This window comes from Fusarium musae, chromosome 5, assembly GCF_019915245.1.
Source record: "Fusarium musae strain F31 chromosome 5, whole genome shotgun sequence".
Lineage (NCBI taxonomy): Eukaryota > Fungi > Ascomycota > Sordariomycetes > Hypocreales > Nectriaceae > Fusarium > Fusarium musae.
The window spans coordinates 2,970,618-2,991,638 of record NC_058391.1 but is presented as its reverse complement, the minus strand read 5'-3'; the positions used below and the strand labels follow the sequence as shown (position 1 = coordinate 2,991,638).

The window sequence follows — 21,021 nt, the reverse complement described above, 5'->3', positions numbered from 1 at the left end:
TGACAGTTTTCTGGTGTGTGGTCTGCGAGACAGAGACGATTTTAGACTTCAGAAGGAGGGAATGGAGCGGGTCATCTTACCGATGTGCGCAGCATCTGCTTGCTGAAAATAACCATCCAATCCAACCTTTCGAACCTATGAATACAAATGAGCAACGTCCTTTTTGCATCGGGCCGGATGATTACATACGATTGCGTCGTACACGAGTACCATCGAGGCTCCATATCGCTGCCCAAGAAACCGTTCCATGTCAAGAAGAACATATGGATGATCTAGGCTGTCGATATGACCAACGGGAGGGTCTGTAAACTTCTTCTGAATATACTCAAACCCGTTCTTGGCAAGTGAAAACTCATTTTCACGCCCGCGAATATCCGTAATCGGCGTCTCGTATTTGACTTGGTTCAGATTGTTCCAAGGTCCATCTGTTTCGACAAAGGGGACATTGGAGATGTAAGGCTTTTCACGAGCATGGATTGCCAATGGTTCAAAGTATGATACCTCCGCGAGGCGGGTTGAATCATTTGTCAGGACTTGTGTCATGATTTCGAAAATGATGGAGGTTTCAAAAAAACTGATTGTTAAACAATTTCGAGATACGAAGGTTGAATACCAAGGTAGGAGGGGCTTTATTCACTATTTAACTAAGTTTAACCTCATCACATCAGAAGTAAGCAAGAGCTTAAAAGCCAATTGTAGACTTGTAACAAGCACTTCATGAACTGTTTGTATACCTTCAAAGTACTAACTGGGTGATTCCTGAGGTACTTCGGGTGTGCGGGGAAGTCAATGACCAACTTGTGTAACCCAGCAAAAGGACGTGGCTTGTTCCACCACCAGAGAATTGTGGTCAAATTGCCACGTAACATGACAAATGAAATAACTGCATCTCGGCAATGGCAGCCAAAAAAAAAAAAAAATAGAGAGACCACCGGAACTCAGACCACGCAAGAACCATATCCAACTACCTCGGCATAAGCCTGAGCCACGCGAGCAATTTCAAACAGCTCCTGTCGCTAATATTTCACTCATAAGAGGTAGGTACTCGTGTTTCAGTTGGTCCACCTGAGCTGCTCATCGCAAGCTGACCTGGATTGATAGAGCTGTACTACCCCAAACAACCGCAGGCACTGTATCACGATGGCATCGCCCAGTTCCCAAGTCTTCCTGGCTCAAGAGCGGTAGGTTGCAAGCACAAACGCTGAGAAGGTATGAAATAGCAATGCTAATCGAGTTTTAGCCTGAAAGCGCTTCTCCCTACGATTACCCAGCTTCGAGAAACGACAGGTGCCGCGTCTGTTTCATTCGGCGTTCTTCATTACGGAGACGTTGTCTTACAAGGCACCGATGGTTTTCGTGACGCGGAGAAGCAAATACCGGCAAACATTGACACGGCTTATGTAATCGGCTCAAGCATGAAGGCTATGATGGCCTCCTGCTGCGGGATGCTAGTACATGAGGGAAAGCTTGCTTGGGACGATGAACTATCCAAACATGTGAAATTCCATCACGCCTTGGACCCTGTTCTCGGGAACCGCGCTACCGTTCACGACGCGCTATCTCACACTACTGGGATCGCTCAGCTAGACCTTTCATGGTATGGAGCATCAGGAAAGAACCTGATCCATCCCAAAGATGTGCTACACGTTGTAGCTCATCTACCCATCACCACCAGGTTCCGCTCTCAGTGGAGCTATTGTAACTATATGTACGTTATTATGGCGAAGGTTATTGACCATGCGATTGCTGAGGACGGCGGCTGGTCAAGATTCTTGACAGAACGACTCCTTGAACCATTGGGGATGCAGCGAAGCAAATTATCTCGGGATGCTTTCAGTGACGATAATGTTGCTGAGCCACATTACGTCAAGGATGATCTGACTCCTGGTCAACTTCCACGGCCAGACCTTTCTTCAGATACGCTTATGGGTCCCGCTGGCTGCCTTTGGTCTACTGTCCCAGACATGCTGAAATGGGTAAGGGCAGTTCTAACCAGCGTCAACCCGGATCGCGAGTCAGGCCATGAGCCTATTGTTCTCAAAGAGATGGATACCATCACAGCGCATCAAACCCAACTTGCCCATCGTGGCCTGTTTGAGAACACTTATGGCTATGGCTGGTCTCGCTTGTCCATGCCCTCGGCAATGTATGGTTTTATGTCAACGAACGGCAATAAACAAGAGCCCATTCTTGGCAGGGATTCCGATCGGCGTCTGATGTTGTATCATGGCGGTCAGGTCACAGGTTTCCTGATGACTTTATGCATCTTCCCAGAAGCGCAGTCAGCAATCGTTGTGCTCAGTAATACTCAAGCACTGGGCGACGCTTCAGATTGGACAGCTCGAGCAATAATGCAAGAATTGTTCGAACTTCGGCCATCAATCGATCTGGTTGCGCAAGCAAAGCTTACGGCACGTCAGGCTTTGGGACTGTATGCACGTCTGATGGGCGACTACATCAAGAACAAAAGTCAGAGTGAGGATGCAGACCTAGATGACAAGTTTGGAGTCTACGTAAATGAAGGGTTAAAACTTCACATAGATATTCGTCCAACCAAAAATCGTGACAAGGTAGGCGAATTCTTCCTCAATGGTATGAAAACACAGCACCACTACCTTGAACACTTCAAGGGTTTGACATTTGGGTTTCCTCCGCGGTCGCGAGAAGAACAGGAAGTCAGGTGCATGGTAGATTATGTTTCATATAAACAGTTCCTGCTCACATTCAGGCCTGGGGTCAGAGGGGAATGCGATCGGTTGGAATGGTTGATGCAGCCTGGACTAGACCCCATCTTATTTTCACGCTCATGCACAAATTGATCTTCTCAATAGAATAGTAACAGATAAAGTATTACTTGGCCGAACATTAGAGTTCATTTATTGCTATGCTCAACCCTTATCACTCGATATATGACCGTTTTATTTGATTTAGTTGATGTCCTGTTAAGGAATGAAATCCCTAGGCCCATGAAATACCACAGAGCCCAACTAACACTTCTCATTAAGCTATCTCCATGTAAGAAGTCCAGGGTCGACAAAACATGCCAGCTCCGAGCTGTGGCAAAGTGGACGATATTTAGACCTCAACACGGATATACCTGAGTGATTGGATGCGGGCTTTACAAACCGCTCTTATTCTCAATACTTAGTCATAATAGATCGCCCGATATGCTGGTAAGAGTGAACAATTGCTGCGCGGTGAGGGCCTGATCTGCAAGCCCGGTGATTTCTGCCGGGGAAGTCATTTTTACTGTTTTCTTACATAAAGTAGCATAATTCTAACCGTTTTACTAAATTCAGCTCTATTTAGGTTCTTTCTAGTAAGCTAGCTTAATTAGGCTATAGCTACTGTTATAGCAGATATATTACGTTAGTAAGGGCTGCTTAGGCTACCTAGATAGGTAAGGTTGCTAAGAAATCCTCCTAATTTGCAGCTTTTTACAAGCAATTTTTATCAGGTGTAAAACGGCATAAATTTGGGTACTTCTAAAGACCTATGTATCAGAAATTCGTCCCTGATGAAATTCACCGGGCTTGCCGATCAGGGCCTGAATTTGCAAAGTCTGAAGCACATCCAAAAACCATCGCGTGGCCTCGACATCCGACATACCGAACCCCCAGAATCTCATTGAAGCCATCGCACATCGTCTCATCCATGGCAGTCCGCGTAACAGTTCTCAATTAGAGTTTGCCCTTTCCGAAGCCCCGAAATAACTGACATGCAGATCAACGGGGCTGTAATTAACGCAAGCGGGGGCAACCCCAGCAACTAACGAAGCTTGCGAAGTTCTCTGCATATGCCAATTTGTTTCAAACGCGGCAGATGCTTAGATAGCGCCTAGATAAAACCTTACGCCCCCAAGCTAATAGCGCATTTAGTCCGGCTAAGCCATGCACATGCCCAAACCGGTCAGACTCAGCGCCCAAAGAACGGTGAGAACTCCGACGATCTTGAATTTATGACCAATAACCAAGAAGTCTCTGCTTACTGCATTGTTAGCTTCGTCCTTCATTATTCGTATTTTGTTGGTTATTACCAAATCGCACCGCCTGTTAACACTATCACAGACGTCATTGCCTACCGTGCCACGCTCGCTTCGGAAAGTCGCTAGGCCCCTTTCTTCAGGTGATACTTTAGTGCTCACGCCGTGTCATCCGGGCTGAAAGCTTGTTGGGTGACAATGCACCTCGGAGGGCCTGGACTACCTGGGCCCCCAATGCGACGTGCCGCATCATGCTGAAGTATATATAGCAATTGAGCTTTACCTTGGATCTGGTTCTTGTGGTTTGAGGCAGGGTCTGCAAAATGATGTTCAATATTCTGGCTGTGTTGCCATTGTTGGCTTTGGCAGCTGCCAAATGCAAGGTGCATGATCAGACGTTTACGCCGGATTATGTCCTCGAAGCTACGCTAGAGGACATCAAAGTCAATTGCAAATCTCGTCAATCGGTCGTTTTTAACGGGACTTTTCCGGGACCTACGCTCCACCTCAAGGAAGAACAAACAGTCTGGATTCGTGTCTACAATCGCGTGCCAGACCAGAACCTCACCGTCGTAAGTCCGCTTACACCAACCAATTGACGAAGCGTCAGCTGACAGAGACAGCACTGGCATGGAATAAGCCAACGAGCGGCACCCTTTTCCGACGGTACACCTCTTGTCAGCCAATGGCCCATTCCCGCGAATAACTTCTTCGATTATGAAGTCCGGCCTCAGCGTGGCGATGCTGGAACGTACTTTTACCACTCGCACGTTGGGCTGCAGAGCTTGACGGCGCATGGAGTCCTGATCGTCAAGGATGCGAATAAGCCCGAATACAAGTACGATGGAGATCTTGCGCTCATCGTCGCAGATAACTATGATGCGTCAGATGAGACCATTGAGGCAGGCCTTCTCGGAGATCCGTTTAAGTGGTCTGGGGAGCCTCAAGCGATTACCATCAACGGCAATTCGGGAAACCAGAGCTTCGATACTGCTTCTGACATTAGCTGCACGCCTCATGTCATTGAAGTCGATCCCGGGAAGACTTACCGCATGCGATTCATTGGCGCAACTGCTTTGTCGATGATCAAGCTTGGAATTGATGGGCACGAGAAGCTGACAGTCATTGAAGCAGATGGCTCATATACTAAGTCCGCCAAGGTGGATCACGTTCAAGTTTCGTCCGGTCAGCGCTTCAGCTATCTCCTCAAGACCAAGTCTGCCAAGGAAGTTTGCCATGGTGACGATTCACAGTTTTGGGTACGATATGAGAGTCGTGATCGACCTAAGCAGATCAGTGGTTACGCTATCCTGAGGTACAAATGTCCCAAGGGACCAAAGCTCCCAAGGACTCTGCCACCCTCCTCACCGGTTGTCTTACCCAACAACACTTACGACTACCTTGAGTACAAGCTCCAGGGGCTTTCGGAGTACAACAACAAGGCATTCCCACGTTTGAGCGAGGTTACCAGGACGGTGACCATTCAGATCAATCAGGTCCTGACCACTGGACAATATGAGAATGGTACACTGAACGGCACAGTTGCCTGGGCGTGAGTACCATCTTACATCTCTCCCTGTATCTTACTGATCAATCCTCTAGTCAAAATGGTCTCCCATGGAAGGAAAGTGTCCAAGCAGATCACAACCAAGTCCCATATCTCATCCAAGTCTACGAAACCGGCCAGACACCCAACTACACCCTTGCTCTAGAGCACGGCGGTTTTGACCCCAACACAAAAGCCTTCCCAGCCAAGGTCGGCGAAGTCTTGGATATTGTGTGGCAGAACAACAACGGTCCTACAGGAGGCTGGGACTTTCACCCGATGCATGTTCACGGCTATCATGTCTATGATCTAGGCTCAGGAAACGGCACTTACGATGCGCATGAGAACGAGAAGCACTTCAAGAACTTCACGCCTGTTCTTCGAGACTCGACTAATCTGTATCGGTATGCTACCAAGGGCGTACCTCACCATACAGCTGGTTGGAGAGCGTGGAGAATCAAGATCACTGAAGAGAACATCGGAGCTTGGATGATGCATTGCCATATTCTTCAGCATCAGGTCATGGGTATGGCGACAGTTTGGGTGTTTGGCGATGCACAAGAGATCAAGGGCAAGTTCCCTGCTCTGCCTTACTCGCAGGGTTATCTTAACTATGGTGGTAGTGCGTACGGTACTGGTGCTAAGCCTCCGGTTGTGAACCACTATTATAGTGATGATGACTAGGGGATAGATTGGGCGGTTGGTTTGTGATTCTTTGTCACTAGTTGACGCGAGAGAGCTAGACTCAGCTTTTTAGAGAAGTGTGTAATAAGAGATTTATTCGTGCGTTACTTCTTCTCGTATAGAATTAAGAGGTACGTCACAGAGATCATTTGTTCAAACATGTCAGTATTGTAAGGAAACCTTCAAACTTCGTAGTCGGGAAAGATAATACAAAACAGCATCGTCACGATAAATGGGCGAATAAACTAGCCGGCTCGCATTCGCTTGCTAGCTCGAAAGAGGAAATTCGAGAGCAAGTCTAACTTGAAACGTTCTAGCACTCCTCAAGCTAAGCCTTGCTCCGCCTGAGGGGCCTCAATCTTTTCGCACTCGCACAGCGATCTTTCAGCTGTGAGCTTCAAGATAATTTAATTGCTCCGTCTCAGTCTTTGTATGTAGAAATGTCAGTCCGGACGCCGTTAAAGCGGAAGAGAATTCGAATAGTTGCACTATATAAATATAAATGTTTCCGCGAGCTTGAACATTATTCTCATCTGAACAGTCAATCGATTCTTCTCAGCATCCTACCTACAATCATAAAACATTCAAGCTTCAAGCTTCATCCTATTCTAAAAATCAAGATGTCGGCCCCTAATACACAAAAGACCTTTTTGATCTTTGGCGCCACAGGCAAGCAAGGTGGTGCTGTCATTGACAACATCCTCTCCAACTCGCCTGACTCTCCCTTCCATATCATCGCAGTCACCCGCGACGCTACCACTCGTAAAGCTCAAACTCTTGCGGCCAATCCCAATGTATCTGTTATTGAGGGTGATTTGAACAATGTGGGGGCAATTTTCGCAAAAGCTGGTCCAGTTTGGGGCGTGTACAGCGTTCAAATCAATTCAGAAGCAGAAGACCGGCAAGGCAAAGCCGTCATCAATGCTGCTGTACAGCATGGTGCCCAGCGCTTTGTCTACTCCTCAGGGGACCGCGGTGGACCTGAGCGATCTCCCAATAATCCTACCTACGTCAAGAACTTTGCTGCGAAATATGCCATCGAGAAACATCTTGAACAGCAGGCGCGCGATAGCGTACAGCAAATGACATACACTATTCTGCGACCGGTGACCTTCTTCGAAAACATCACAACTGATATCCACGGAAAAGGGTTCGCGCGTATGTGGGAGCAGATGGGAAGTAAGAAGCTCCAGATGGTGTCGACTAAAGATATTGGTTGGTTTGCGGCTCAGAGTCTCATCTGGCCGGAGATGTACAAAAATATGGCGCTGACGCTCGTGGGTGATGATCTCACACAGCGTGAGGCGGATGCTATCTACTATGAAGTCATCGGTCAAAAGATGGCTCTGGCGCCTTGTCCGGTTGCAAGTGCGGTCAAGTTTGTGTTGAAGGGGTCTGTCGGTGATATGTTCAAGTGGTTTGCTGATGAGGGTTACGGTGGTGATGTACAAGAGTGCCGTGCCTATAATCCCGGGATGCAAGATTTCAGAGCGTGGTTGGAAGAGAACAAGGGGAATTTTGAGAAGAATAGTTCTTAGTTAGCATGGTGATTTGTACTACGCAGTGATTGATAGCCAATCTCACTCTGCCACACAGTTGCGGTGATTGATGCAGCACAGACCAGTATTCTATCATGTAACGTGTATACTATATACAAAGCTATCAACTAAAAAGTTAATTTCTCATACTATCATAGTACGATTCGAGTATTTGAGTTCTGTTACAAAATGTAGCCAGACATTAAAAGCCAGAGACCTCAAATGCCTACTTCGAGAACTTCGTAAAGATCTCGTAATATCAACTTACCCTACAATCTAAAAATAGACTTCGAAATCTGCCAATCAGCAGCAAGGAATGACTGTCCCCGCTCGATTTTGGATCATTCCCGGCTAAATCCAGCAGCCGCCAAGTCATACCCGCTTCAGTAACTAACAGTCGGTGGCTTACAACGCTATCGATAAGCTTGTAGCAAGAATGGCCCGTCTAACGGCTACAACGTCGGCAATTTCCTTGAAGTTCCCAGCGCCCGCACGTTCGTGTAACCAACAAAACATCTGATTATTGACATATTTATTTAATGCCGCAGAGCCACTTAGCCTCAAGGCCGGTAAAGGCGTGTACGGAGTGTAAGCAAGCAAAGGTACGAGCTCCTGAACCGATATATGCTAGATAACAACTGATTAGCAAGTTGCGATGTGATTCTAAGGAGAAGTTCCCTGATCCGTGCTCTCGGTGCAATGCAAGACATTTGTTCTGCACGGTGGATGCCACTTTTAAGAGGACGCCGGCGAGAAAGTACGTATCAAGACCGCTTGATCCGGGAGCATCAGTCAACTGATGGTGACGTAGGCGTTTGGAGGCGATGAGCAAGGAACTTCAAGAATTACGGAACCAGACTCATCGTACCGATGATCAATTGGCGGCTGGATCGAGCTATACATCCGAGAGCAGATCGCCGGCGTCCCAGGATGAAGGTGTAGATGACTTTGAGCTTACACCGTTTACTGTGAGCCTAGCTGGGGTAGTCCTCGACAGTTCTACTGCGACAGAGGCCTTCATGGTGTATGACCCCTCTCTGCCCCCTCTTAAATCTGCTGATAGCGTTTAGTTTTGCCGAGTACATGCGTCCTCGACTTCCGGTGGTCGCCTCTCTCTCTGCTCAAGCAGCCTATGAGAGCCAGCCCTTTCTCTTCTGGACAATCGTCATAATTGTACTCTGTCGATTACCCGAACCTGAGAACATTGCCTTATTCCAGTTGCTTCGAGCGCCATATGAGAGATTAGTACAGGAGACTGTTACTGACGCGCCACTACCGCTGTACAAAGTGCAAGCTTTGTTACTTCTCTGTAACTGGCCTCTGCCTACGGATAAACAATGGAAAGAGCCTAGCTGGCTTTACTGCGGTGTTGCGATCCAAGCTGCCCGATATCTGAGTCTTGATCGACAGCAAACTATTCCATCTCTTCGTGTTATTGGAGTCACATCGGGCAGCATTCGGTCAAGAATCAACACTTGGCTGTCTTGTTTCAGTGTCTCGACATCGTGAGTTACATGAAAGATGAGACTTCAGTATTACTTACTAACGGAAACAGACTGAGCTTACACCTGGGCCTTCCCTGTCCCATCGAATCGGAGCTGGACTTTGCTGCTATTCATGCATTTCTGAAACGGCAAACTGTACCAGCTGCCTTTGCAATTGAAGTACGCATCCAACTAGTCGTCGCAAAATTCACAGCACTGCTCAGCCATGAGCTGTTAGGTGGCACGAGTTCATCATTCCTTCGTTTGTTTGACACTGAGCTTGAAGCAATAAAGAACGAGATACTTCCAGATGAAGAAACGAAGAGCATAGTTGAATACGCAATCCTAGACGCCAAAATACATATATACACACTTGTGATCACGAAATCCCCAGCAAACTCATCTTCTCGCCAGATCCTTCTTCGAACAGCACGCGACATAGCCCTAAGAATCGTTGAAATCGGAACACGCGCCATTCGTACCAACCCCGAAAATATCACCTTCATTCGGCGCGAAAAGTGCCAACCGAAAGATCGTCACAGATGCTTGGGTTTCTCAACAATCTTTCTGCTCAAATTCTTTATTCGTCAGAGTTCTGATGGACCCGAAGAACGACAGATAGTAGCGAATCATGTCGCTATGACACAAACGCTGTGCAAAGCATGTACGATTGATCCAAAAGATGAGTTTAGTCGCATTGTAAGTGTATTTGAAGCACTGGGGCGGGAGACTTCAAAGGAGGAAGATAAGACGAAGTTGGTGCTTAATCATAGAATGGGAGTGTCATTGATGTTTGATGCTGTTAATACAGCGGGCAAGATACGAGGAAAGCCTGTTGAGGTAGAGGAAGGGGAAGCGGGAACGGCTGAGGAGACAACGACAGAGACGTTGCCGGATCATGGGGATATGATGAGCCAGGTGGAAGGAAATCCGGAGTTTTTAAAGAGCTTTTGGAGTGACCCGTACACGAGCTTACTCCAGTTTGACCCGACCTCACTGGAGGGCGATTACCCAAAGACCTGGTAATAGACCTAAAAGCTGAAACCTTCAGGGAGCTTCAGGCTCGCAAGACCCATGTGCTCCTGTGACCCATGGATATCGTTCTCCATGAACCCACCAGCAGACTTCTTCTTACCCGATCGGATTCTGGGAATGGTTACCTTGAAAGAGATAGCAGGATCGAAGAAGCCAATCCAGATGATGTCTTGTTCTGAGATGCCAATGGCTTTCGCAACGTTGCTGGCTGAGAGGAGATCGGATGATTTGATAGCCTCATATGCTTCTGGGGATGCGAACATGGCGTCTATCGTGATCTCATATGGACCAGCGTTCTTGGATCGGACGATGCGACATAGATCCGATAGGGTCTCGGGTTTCTGGACAGCTTGGTTGGGAGGACTAGGAGAGCGCTGGGAACTTGCCCTCGTCCTCTGAGGAGGCTTGCTGTCGACCTCAGGCACAGTAATGTGTCCGTTGCTCCCGTTGGCCCCGTTAATGGCCCCTTTGCCAATTCGAGACACCCGACCTCTCAATAACGGCCCCTCAAGTACACACCCATCAGCACCAAGAGCCAACCTCTCTTCACCAGGCTCAAGATCCAAGAGATGATACAACGAGAACTCAGCACAAGGCCCCAACTCAATCTCCATGAGACCACCAAGGCCAAAGCCAAAGTTTCCTGCAGTCGCTTTCTGTCCAGGATACGGTGCATGCTATCACGCATTAGCTTAACCTACTGATAGATAAGGAGACTTACAATCATTCCTACTCGAGCCTTGGATGCAATGCTGTTAGCCAACTGCTGTGTCGAGGCGAGTGCTTCAGCAACGATGAAGAGTTGACCTGGTCCGGCCTGTGTGTACTGGTCTTTGCCGTAGACGTGGAAGTCTAGGTTCCATTGACCCGTGATCTCGGGGTGTTGTTGGTCGACGTAGACCTTGACTCGGGCCAGTAGTTTGTCAACCTGGGAAACGAGGATATCTATAATTGTTAGAATGCTTTCATACGTCGGGGATAGGGACTTTTTACGGTCTGTGATACTGCCCATGAACATAGAGCGATAACCAACAATACGTGCAGCTTCGAGCTTGAGTTGATAAGGCTTGCCATCTGCTTCAGACGGGCGATATGCACTACCACTCACCCTGACAGACTTCCCATCAGAGAGCTGCTCATACTTTGAGTTGTCAAGATGAAGTGACCCTCCTGGCCCCCGTAAAACATCCGGTCTCGTGTTCTCATACAGTGTATGCGCAGCAACAGATAAAGGCGTACACATCGACTCAGGATCTATCGGTCGAACATCGAATAAACCATTCTCATAAACGGTAGCAACAGCACCATGGGACTTCGGGAATGAACACTGCCCTCCACATTCCAGGATCTTACCCATGTGATAGAACCCACCAAGCCTAGAGTGAAGTTCTTCTGTGCTGAGATGGTTTGACTGGCGTGTCAGTTGATGAACGCAGAATGCGACGTATGGGGATGGGTCATAGGCTCGTCCGCCGATTATGATGTTGAAGTCTGGATTGGCGGTCATGACGTCGAAGAAGGGCTCGTAACCCATTTGAGCGACGACGCGGAGGGATTGATTGATCTCGTATTCTGTTGCCGGTGGAACGCAGGGACCGCAGCCGGTTAGACGGCCTTGTTTGAAGCGCTCGAGTATGGTCGCCTTGTTGATATTGGAGAATAACGATATCGTATTGAAAGCATAGTCCCTGTAAAGTATCAGCAAGATAGTACAAGCATTACTACCATACTTACCTATTCTCCTCCTCTGATGCAATCTCTTTAATAATCTCACCAATAGCCTCAACATGTTCATCCGTCCCGTCACCACCAGCAGACCCAAATATCAGGGGCACACGAAACGTATGGACAAGCCGAAGTAACTTGTCAAGATCCTTCTCATAGGCCGACCTCGGGCACGACATAGACCCCAAAGCGAGCTTCTGCGGTCCACTATCTGTCGAGCCCGAATCCAAGATAATAGCCGTTGGTATGCCGGTTGGTACAAGGCGAGAGAGTTCGTAGTGCGTGAGGGCTTCGTCGAAGCCGTAGCCTAGCATCCCCACTGGAGTGATGACTTGGCATATCGGCTTGAGTTCCAGGATCTCGGTGTTGTTGAGTTGCATTGTCGAGTCGGAGGGTAGTGATTTATACGAGATATGCAGTGATACGTTAGGGATCGACGTGGTATTGGTGCGAGGTTCGGTGATAACACGGGCGTTGATAAGTTTGTGATCGTAGCTCCAAGTCAGTGACAAACAAGGAAATAGCCCACTAAATGTGTCAAGACGACCTTGAGCTTTTTGAATGAATCATTGATTGAAATATCGACGTCCTTCCAAGTGAAATCATCGCTTTTACATATCAACACAAAACCGCCAAGCATCCTTTCCATGGGGCGGACTTCGCTGGATCGTGCGGATTTCGCAAGACCCCACAACTAAATGCATGTCAGATTCATCGTTCAGAGTCCGACGGGGTTAAGGTCCTACGGATCTCGACGGTATCGCACTAACGAGCGGCAATTGGTAGCAATGCCGGAGGTTAATTGACCAGTTTATGCTTGATTATCGTGCCTAAAAATGGTGTTACACGGAGTAATGCATGCAATGCATCCTGAATCCTCATCTTACGTGGCGATCGTCCCTCTACGGCACAGCGAGTTCACGAGGGCATCGCTTCTGCAAAACTGCATCTCTTCTCCATCATATTCGACACTTCCTTCCCAAATGATCGAATCTGCTCTATCAACAACTAATGCCTCACCTTTAATAACGTCTCCAACTCAGCCTCATTCTCGCAAAGACTGTCCCGTCCCCAGCCTCACTAGTCCGAGTCCGTAGGGCTCTGCTGACTGCGCCCTGTAAGCACTGAGTTTCATGCTCGTTCTGGCGCCGACGTAATTGGCTCAGTGACAGAATTAGCGTATCATCGCCCACTGAAGGATTTATCCTATGCGATAATTGCTACTCCACGATTTGACCTCCGTAGGGCAGATCACCAACAGTCCGATGGACCCCTCCACCAGAAATGCGAGGTCTGAGCTGGATTACTCTTCTTTATAGATGCTGATTGCCACCTTTGCCATTGTCTTTTCGCATTCACATCATTCGTTATCTGAGGCATTCGCTAAACGATTAGCCCATTCTTTTTTACAATTCGGTAAAGTCAACATGAGCTATCACGACCGCAAAAACAGCGATCCCCAAGAGGGTAGTATCGCACCAAGCTACCACGAGCTCGAAACAACAAGACGATGGCAGACAATTCCACAAGAAGATGAAGACATCACAGCTTATGATCCCTACACTTCCCAAACTACCACCCAAGACTCAACCACAAAACAAGACCTGCCGCCTCAACAAGATGATGAAGAAGCGCAAATGCCACTCCGCCAAGCACTTAAGAAATACCCCAAGATCGCAATGTACTGCCTCGCCATGACAATCCCCGTCATCGGCTGGGGCTACGACCTCGTCATCGTCGGCGCCGTCGCGAGCGTTGATACCTTCAAAGCAGACTACGGATCAAAAATCGACGGCGAGATGGACATTCCCGGAAACTGGCTGTCCCTCTGGCTTGGTCTTCCGCCCGCTGGTGCAGCGCTCGGTGGTTTGTTGGGCGGATGGCTACAGAACCGCATTGGACGAAAACTCACGCTTTTGTTTGGAACGATCATTTCTGTCATTGCGATTGCGTGTATTTTCTTCTCGCATATGCCTGAGCCGCTTAACATGAAGCGTACGCTTCTCACGGCTGGTCTGACGATTCAGGGCTTTTCGGTCGGTGTTATCAAGACGACTTGTGTAACGTGGGTGTCTGAGAATACACCGACGGCGCTGCGTGGATCGGCGATGGCTTTGTTTCCGGTCTTCACCTTGCTTGGTCAACTCATTGGTCTTATTGTTATCAAGCTCATCAATGACATTGAGAACAGCAGTGGTTATCTTGGCGCTTTTGGATCACAGTGGATTCTCTCCCTCGGCCCTTTTATCCTTTCTATCGTCATGCCAGAAAGCCCTGCTCATTTGATCAGAACTGGCCAGGAACAGAGAGCTATTAAATCAGCTACTCGTCTGTTCGCCCCCAAGGTCAGTCCATATGGTGCACTTGAACGGATTAGAGCGACCATCGAAGAAGAGAAGGCTATCACAGCTTCAGTGAACTACTGGTCTTGTCTCAAGGGCACGAACCTTCGAAGGACGCTTATTGTGGTACTGGCTTCTATCATGCCTGCCCTCTTCGGTTTGGAACTTCTCTCAAATGCCAGCGTCTTCTTGACATCTATGGGCATGAAGTCAGGATATGCCATCATGTTCACGCTGGCTGGTATAGTAGCTGGAATGCTCGCCAATGGTCTAGGCTTTTGGCTTCTTTCCCGCGCTGGCCGTCGCAGCTTGACCTTATTCTCGTTGGCTTCTTCAACACTTCTCTACGGCGCCATGGGCGTGACTGGCTTTTGGAAGAGTGAGACTCTCACTTGGGCTACAGGAGGAATCATGACAGCTGTCATTGTCGTCTGTGGTATGGGTGCTTGGCCAGCTGGGTATGCCATCCTGGGAGAGACTAGTTCGCTTCAACTCCGATCTCTCACTCAAGGTTTGGCTGGCATTGCTGAGAAGGGCTTTTCCATCATGCTGGCTGTTGTTCTACCTATGCTTTTCAGCAGAGATAAGGCGGCACTAGGCGGAAAAACAGGTTTTCTGTTCTGTGGACTTTGCCTGGTTGGTACTCTTTTGACTTGGTTCTTTATCCCTGAGATGAAGGGAAGAAGTGCGATTGAGATCGATCACATGTTTGAGATGAGATTGCCGACGAGAAGATTCAAGGGCTTCAAGATGGAGGTGCATGAAATCCAAGAGGCTTCTCCTCTCGCATCACATGCTAGCTTGTAGATTGTTTCATGACTGAGTATCGTCATGGATTTGGATGAATGTTATAGAGTAGAATTTGCTCTGTTGGTTATGATATATAGCCATGCTCGATTGCTTCAAAACTCTTTCTTTCTTATTTATTGCCATGATCGAAATATTCTAACTGCCACCATCAAACTTCTCATTATACGGCTACCACTCACAGTACAAAGAATACGTGTAAGATCCAAATCTGCACTTCTGCAACTTCCCAAAGTTCTCATCCTCATAGCACCTAATCCCACTGACCCCATCGCAAACAAGCTTTCCTACTCTGTCCGTACTACCCTCATAAAAGCACGTGTTCCCATAAAGCTTCTCCATCGTATCACCACTCTTTAGAGCAGCGGGAAACTTGTCATCAGCTGTTGTGTTCAAGATCGGAGTACCTCGCGTATCTCCGCCCTTACCTGTCTTGAAACAGGTGTCGGAGGAGAAGTCCTTGTCTACAGGCTTTTCCGCGATGACCCATACGGTTTTGAGATACCGGGCGATGGTAATTCTGTGCTTCTTCTTGGAGGTATCAGGGTCGCCGCACCCATTGAGCCACGCAGCGATAGCTCCTGTCTTGGGATCGACAGCGACGTAATCGTATCGGCCCGTCTTCTGTAGCTTCGCGTATCGGATGTTTGCGCCGGATGTCCCGACGCCGCCTGCGATCTCTCCTGCTTCTCGCCAGGTGGGCTTCTTGGGGTAGTCATTGTACCAAACCTTGACACTGCCATCGAGTCTAGATGTCCAGACGTAGTCCGCTTTTCCATCACCGTTCATATCGATGAAGTCAATCTCGTCTGGCGATTGGTTGATACCCGAAGCATCTGCGTCTGGCATTGGGGCATACTTGTCACCATCGTTGTCGGGGCCGTAGATATTGCGGTAGATGGTTGTGCCGCCGTTGTCCTTGAGAAAGATGTAGTCGTCGCGCTATGAAGGTCGTTAGCAGAGGAGTCGCTTGGTGAATCACTGCCCGAGTCTTACCCCGTCACCGTCAATATCGGCGATGCGCACTCGCTTCCCTGGTCCGAGGCCTGATGCGATCGTGCCTATTGGCCGGAACTTCCACTCCGACTCCCGTCCCAAATTGAGATAGGCTTTCAATAGACCAGTCTTGGGATCTAAGTCTAGGTAATCGTCCAGCCCGTCGCTGCTACTGGTTAGTCAAGTGCTCCGCGAACCAGAGTCCGAGGCTACTCACCCATTGATGTCGCCAAAAACGACCTGGTTTGCTGGTGCAGCACCAGAAGCAATTGGCTTGCCGCCATTGATTGGGCTCCATGCCCAACCAAGAGAGTCACCATCATTGACTCCAGAGTTGAGACTAAGTTGTCAGCAAGTCGATCACAAAGTGGACATGGGAGCATGACTTACTAAACCGTTGGAGCACCCGTCTTCGGGTCAAGCCAGACATAGTCATCTACTCCATCGCCATCCATATCAGCAAAACGAAGGCCATCCATCGCCATAGAGTCATCGGTAGTCCCTCTGTTGTACCACACCGAAAGTGCACCATGGTCGCCAACATAGACGTAGTCGTCCTTCCCATCGCCATCCATGTCTGCTAAACGAATAGTGCTGGGCTTCTTCTTGATACCATCGGCAATGGTCTTGGCAGGACCCTGATTGACGAAGAGAGGAACACCCTCCCTGTTGGTGGGCTGGTTGAGGAATCCTGTGAGGCCACCGTCTTCGTCCCAGATCAAATAGTCTGCCTACTATTAGTACGAACCATGACGTGCGAGAAGTAGAACTTACCATCGCGACCGTCTCCATTCATCTGTGAATCATGCTTGTTAGTCTGGTATTTCAGTCTGGGTTCATTCCACTTACATCGGCAAACACCAACTTCGAGATGTCACTGACAGCCCCAGTAGCAATACCTCCCATGGCATGAAAGAGAACATCTCGTCCTCCAACTGATCCAGTGTTCAAATGATGCTTCAGCGATCCACCCTCACCAATGTAGACATAGTCAGCCCGTCCATCGCCGTTGATGTCTGGGAATCGCAGAGTCTCGAGGTTAGCGTGCGGCACGCCTGAAGCAATCTCGCCTCCAGGCACAAATTTCCAACCGTTGTCCCAGCTGTCATCAGGGCCATAGTTCCACCAAACGCGAACCGAGCCGTTATCTGGGTCCACGACGAGGTAATCATCCATCTGTCGAATGTCAGTATAGGCGTATTCGATCCGATAAAGTACTTACGCCGTCACCGTTCATGTCCTGTAGGTGGGTTAGTCTTGGTCAATAGAGCGATCGAGTGGGAACTTACCGCCAGATAGATAGTCTTCGCAGGGCCTACACCGCTACCGATGATGCCATTGTTTTTACCAGCCTTTGACCACGGCTTGGGAAGATTGTTGAGCCAACAGGTGATCTCTCCAATCTTGGGGTGAATCCATACATAGTCTGGGCCAGTCATTAGTCCCAGATTCATCGTCAGATGCCTATGCAATGAAGGTTCAGTGCTTACCTGCTTTGCCATCGCCATTCATGTCATGCAATCTAACATACTGATTCTCCAAGCCAAGTCCCTCAGCAACTTGTCCTTCGGCTTTCCAGTCTTTGTGATACTTCCAATCACCATTCTTACCAACGCCGCCCTGAGCAATCTTTCCAGCGCCCTTGTACCAAGGATTGCCATTACAAATGACGCACTTGTCTTTGCCGCCCGTCGCATACTCAGCCGCATCTGCCACTGTCTTCTTCGAAGTGACCTGAATAGGACTCTTTCCCCAGTCCGGAGCAGGGATGTTCTTGTCAATACCGCCATTAGTACCGTCACCACCGTTGGGGTCTGGTCCAACTGGCTTCTTGATCCAACTGCTGGGAATCTGGTGGATGAAGCTGTACCAATAGTCGCCCATAAGCTTGTACCCATCGTTGGTAGGGTGGATACAGTCTTGGAGGTCACTCGTCTTAAAGGTCGTGAAGTCCACGGCCAAGACATGCTTACCGTCGTCATGACGTGACTTGACGACGCCAGGTACAAGCTTTTGAAACTCCTTAGTCGCGGGTGACTGTTTCTCATCGCAAGTGTTGATGATCATGGCTACCAGAATTGTTGCATCAGGGCATGCCTTGACCATCTTGTCAATGAGTTTGCCAAGTCGATCGGCAGCACCCTTCGGATCGTTACCCTCTTTCGAGATGCCATGGTTGGGGTTCATATCGTTGGTACCTGCCGCAAGGAGAATGATGTTGGGCCGCTGTTTGAGTGAAGGGTCGACATGGTCCGAGATGTACTGAATGGTCTTTCCAGACCATGCTGCCTATTTTGGAGTCAGTCATAGTGTCTGCAGTGAGCCGGGGTACGTACATAGTTTCCGTCGCTCATTGTACCCGATGACTCTGTGCCAGCAAATACGACCTTGTCTCCTGGCTAGAGTTAACAACCTTTCTCTCCGTGAAGGCCTTGCCCTCGTGCGTTCTTACCAGAAAGATCCTTCTTCAGCTGCCCACGGTAGCCATTGCCGTCACCTCCCTTCCTGTCGCTCAGATAACCCACTGTGATAGAATCACCCACCGGGAGAATCCGCAGCTCCGTGCCTTTCTTGACTGCCTCTCCCGGTTTAGTCTCCTTGTACTTCAGGACTATGTTGCCGGAAGGGTTGATAGGACACTGCGCTACCGATGTATCAAGAAGAGGCTCTGGAGCCATGTCATTCGCCTCCATGCGGCGGTTAGAGACCTCGAAAAGAACGAGGTTGGCGATGAGCTCGTGGAGGAGGATCTGTGGGTGGAAGACACGGCCGTAACTACAAGATTTAGGTTAGTAGCGGGGACAATACACGGTGGCTGCTTGCTTACCCATCAGGCAAAAGATTCGGTACATCCTCAGTAGCTCCCTCTTTAGCTGCAGCCTGGAGACCCTGAATCTCAGAATCATCTTCAATCTTGTGCTGCTGCCTGAATGTCACATCCGGTGCGACAAACTCAGCTGCTCGGGCCATCGTGTTCATATCACCGGAAAATGAACCGTTCGTATGCTCGACAGTACTCCGCTTCCAAGGCCTGTTACCCCAAGGGTCAAAGGTATCAAGCTCATAGAACATCAGCTCCGGTCTAGAAAAGTAAGCACGCGATACGAGTCAAACTTCCAGAGTGTTAGGGCTCACCTTGTGTTGCTGTCAACCACCGACTCGTCAACGCCGTCTTCGCAGTACCGGCCCTTGAAGTGGCCGACATACTCATCGTAGTTGATGAAGGTCACCTTATCGCCGGCTCTCTTGACGGCAGCTTCCTGAAAGTCGCGTCAAATCACTGAGGTTCCTCAATGTCTGTTTGCACCTACAATCTTGTCGTTGATGAGATCAACCAGCCTGTTCATCTCTCTTCGACGCAACTCTTCGAGACGAGCAGCAGGCTGCCAAATATTATACGCTTTCTTAGAGAAAATGTTAGTAAGACTCACAAACTGCTTCGAACTACTTACAAATATCCAGGTTGACCATGTCACTTTGTCGCAAGCAGGCCCGTAGTCGGTGCTCCAAAATTTGGCATACCTATAACCGAGATTAGCGGAGGGGCAGTGACACTTGATCACGCATTATCATACCCTGTGTAGTATATCATGCCGCTACATAGAAAAAAGCCATTAGTACCTATCCAATGAGTGTGTGAGGGCAGGACTTACTCTGATGCCAGTTTCTTCTTCGTAGCCTCGATCATCCCATCGATCCTTTTGGAGAATTCATTGTCGTTTATGATGTTCTTGGAGTATTGGAGCTGGCCTAGACAACCACGAGACGCAGCGTCCCAGTCCCATCCTTTTGCCCAGGGCTCACCTATCATCTCTGCAACTTTACCTACAGTAGACTGCTGGCCGTTCAAAGCAAACCATTGATAGACACATTGGTTCAGGATGTTAACAAGCTCAGCATCGTTGCCACCTAGAACATTGTCAGTGGGTGTCTACACCTAAACGGATTACCTGTGATCCCTACCCGCTGATAAAAGAATGATTTGCTGATCAGAGTCTATTGAAGGAAGTTGATCCTCAATTACATTCTTGATGACAGCACCAGAGCAAGACTTGAACTGAAACTTCCTGTTGGCTGCATCGCCAAGTCTTTCATCTTGATTGATGAGATATGGGTAAGAATGGTCATATCGTCGGCAGTTCTCGTCTGTGGCTTGTCAAAATCTCGTTCGAACAACCCAACGTTGTGAACTTACCGCCCTCTCCGTGTAAGCCGTCTCCAGCCCCAATACCAGCTGAGTATGAGTCGCCGACAGCTGCAAGCTTCTTGATGAAAGTCAAGTCATCTGGATTGAAGAAGTCTGTCGTTTCTCTTCCAAAAATATTGTTCATGGACATAGATCCAAAGCCAACAAAAGAAGGACGTGCTACTGCTGAGCCAGCAGCTGCGAATAGTGTCAAAGCATAGCTTAGACGCTGCATGATGATACAGTTGTTTACAAGCAAGACAGAAGGTGTCACTCTCTTTCGGGAAATACTGACACTTGGCGATTTTCATATGTGTGCCAACGGAACTATTGTTAGCAAGCCGGTAGTCAGCCTTGCAGGGTTTGTCTATTTCCTCTTCTTGGCCCCCAAATCCAGTTTCAAGATCTGCACTTCGCCCATGCTACCGAGTATGGCCCCCACAGTCCTGCGTGATTTAGCTATCACCTCATTACCCAGTCCGGCCGAGAAGCTCGGTTCGCATTTGACCCACGTGGTGACATATAAATGAAGTCTACAGGGGAGAACCAACAGAGGAGGGATAAAATTAGTCGGGCATTTCCTGATTCGAAAGGATCATCATGCATGAGTCGCAGCACAGCCCGTTAACTATAGAAAAGCCACTGTCGAAATGGTAAGTCGAACCAACAACTGTGTTTCACGATCCTTTGTTAGCG

General features: G+C 48.6%; 7 protein-coding genes across 7 annotated transcripts; 4 read left to right on the top strand and 3 right to left on the bottom strand.

Moving 5' to 3' along the window:
- Positions 1-48: 48 nt before the first annotated feature.
- On the bottom strand, positions 49-543 carry J7337_007349 (uncharacterized protein; the record flags this gene model as incomplete). Its single annotated transcript, XM_044825001.1, has 2 exons — positions 49-135; positions 190-543. The coding sequence occupies 2 exons, from the start codon at positions 541-543 to the stop codon at positions 49-51; spliced, it is 441 nt and encodes a 146-aa protein (XP_044680658.1).
- Positions 544-1,140: 597 nt separating this feature from the next.
- On the top strand, positions 1,141-4,111 carry J7337_007348 (uncharacterized protein; the record flags this gene model as incomplete). Its single annotated transcript, XM_044825000.1, has 3 exons — positions 1,141-1,181; positions 1,241-2,592; positions 3,879-4,111. The coding sequence occupies 3 exons, from the start codon at positions 1,141-1,143 to the stop codon at positions 4,109-4,111; spliced, it is 1,626 nt and encodes a 541-aa protein (XP_044680657.1).
- Positions 4,112-4,305: 194 nt separating this feature from the next.
- AURL2 (Multicopper oxidase aurL2) lies at positions 4,306-6,212 on the top strand (the record flags this gene model as incomplete). The annotated part of the gene is made up of 3 exons (XM_044824999.1): positions 4,306-4,554; positions 4,600-5,534; positions 5,585-6,212. 3 exons carry the CDS (start codon positions 4,306-4,308, stop codon positions 6,210-6,212), a joined length of 1,812 nt encoding a protein of 603 aa, XP_044680656.1.
- Positions 6,213-6,832: 620 nt separating this feature from the next.
- Positions 6,833-7,750, top strand: J7337_007346 (uncharacterized protein; the record flags this gene model as incomplete). The annotated part of the gene is made up of 1 exon (XM_044824998.1): positions 6,833-7,750. The coding sequence occupies one exon, from the start codon at positions 6,833-6,835 to the stop codon at positions 7,748-7,750; it is 918 nt and encodes a 305-aa protein (XP_044680655.1).
- A 2,515-nt stretch (positions 7,751-10,265) lies between these two features.
- On the bottom strand, positions 10,266-12,374 carry J7337_007345 (uncharacterized protein; the record flags this gene model as incomplete). Its single annotated transcript, XM_044824997.1, has 4 exons — positions 10,266-10,946; positions 10,991-11,214; positions 11,263-11,957; positions 12,004-12,374. The coding sequence occupies 4 exons, from the start codon at positions 12,372-12,374 to the stop codon at positions 10,266-10,268; spliced, it is 1,971 nt and encodes a 656-aa protein (XP_044680654.1).
- A 1,047-nt stretch (positions 12,375-13,421) lies between these two features.
- On the top strand, positions 13,422-15,143 carry J7337_007344 (uncharacterized protein; the record flags this gene model as incomplete). Its single annotated transcript, XM_044824996.1, has 1 exon — positions 13,422-15,143. One exon carries the CDS (start codon positions 13,422-13,424, stop codon positions 15,141-15,143), a length of 1,722 nt encoding a protein of 573 aa, XP_044680653.1.
- Positions 15,144-15,314: 171 nt separating this feature from the next.
- J7337_007343 (uncharacterized protein) lies at positions 15,315-20,560 on the bottom strand (the record flags this gene model as incomplete). The annotated part of the gene is made up of 18 exons (XM_044824995.1): positions 15,315-16,085; positions 16,140-16,305; positions 16,357-16,479; positions 16,530-16,866; positions 16,914-16,935; positions 16,989-17,315; positions 17,362-17,379; positions 17,429-17,565; positions 17,630-18,428; positions 18,476-18,534; positions 18,592-18,914; positions 18,967-19,221; positions 19,275-19,399; positions 19,451-19,522; positions 19,592-19,661; positions 19,793-20,048; positions 20,103-20,285; positions 20,335-20,560. The coding sequence occupies 18 exons, from the start codon at positions 20,558-20,560 to the stop codon at positions 15,315-15,317; spliced, it is 4,269 nt and encodes a 1,422-aa protein (XP_044680652.1).
- Between the last annotated feature and the right edge of the window lie 461 nt (positions 20,561-21,021).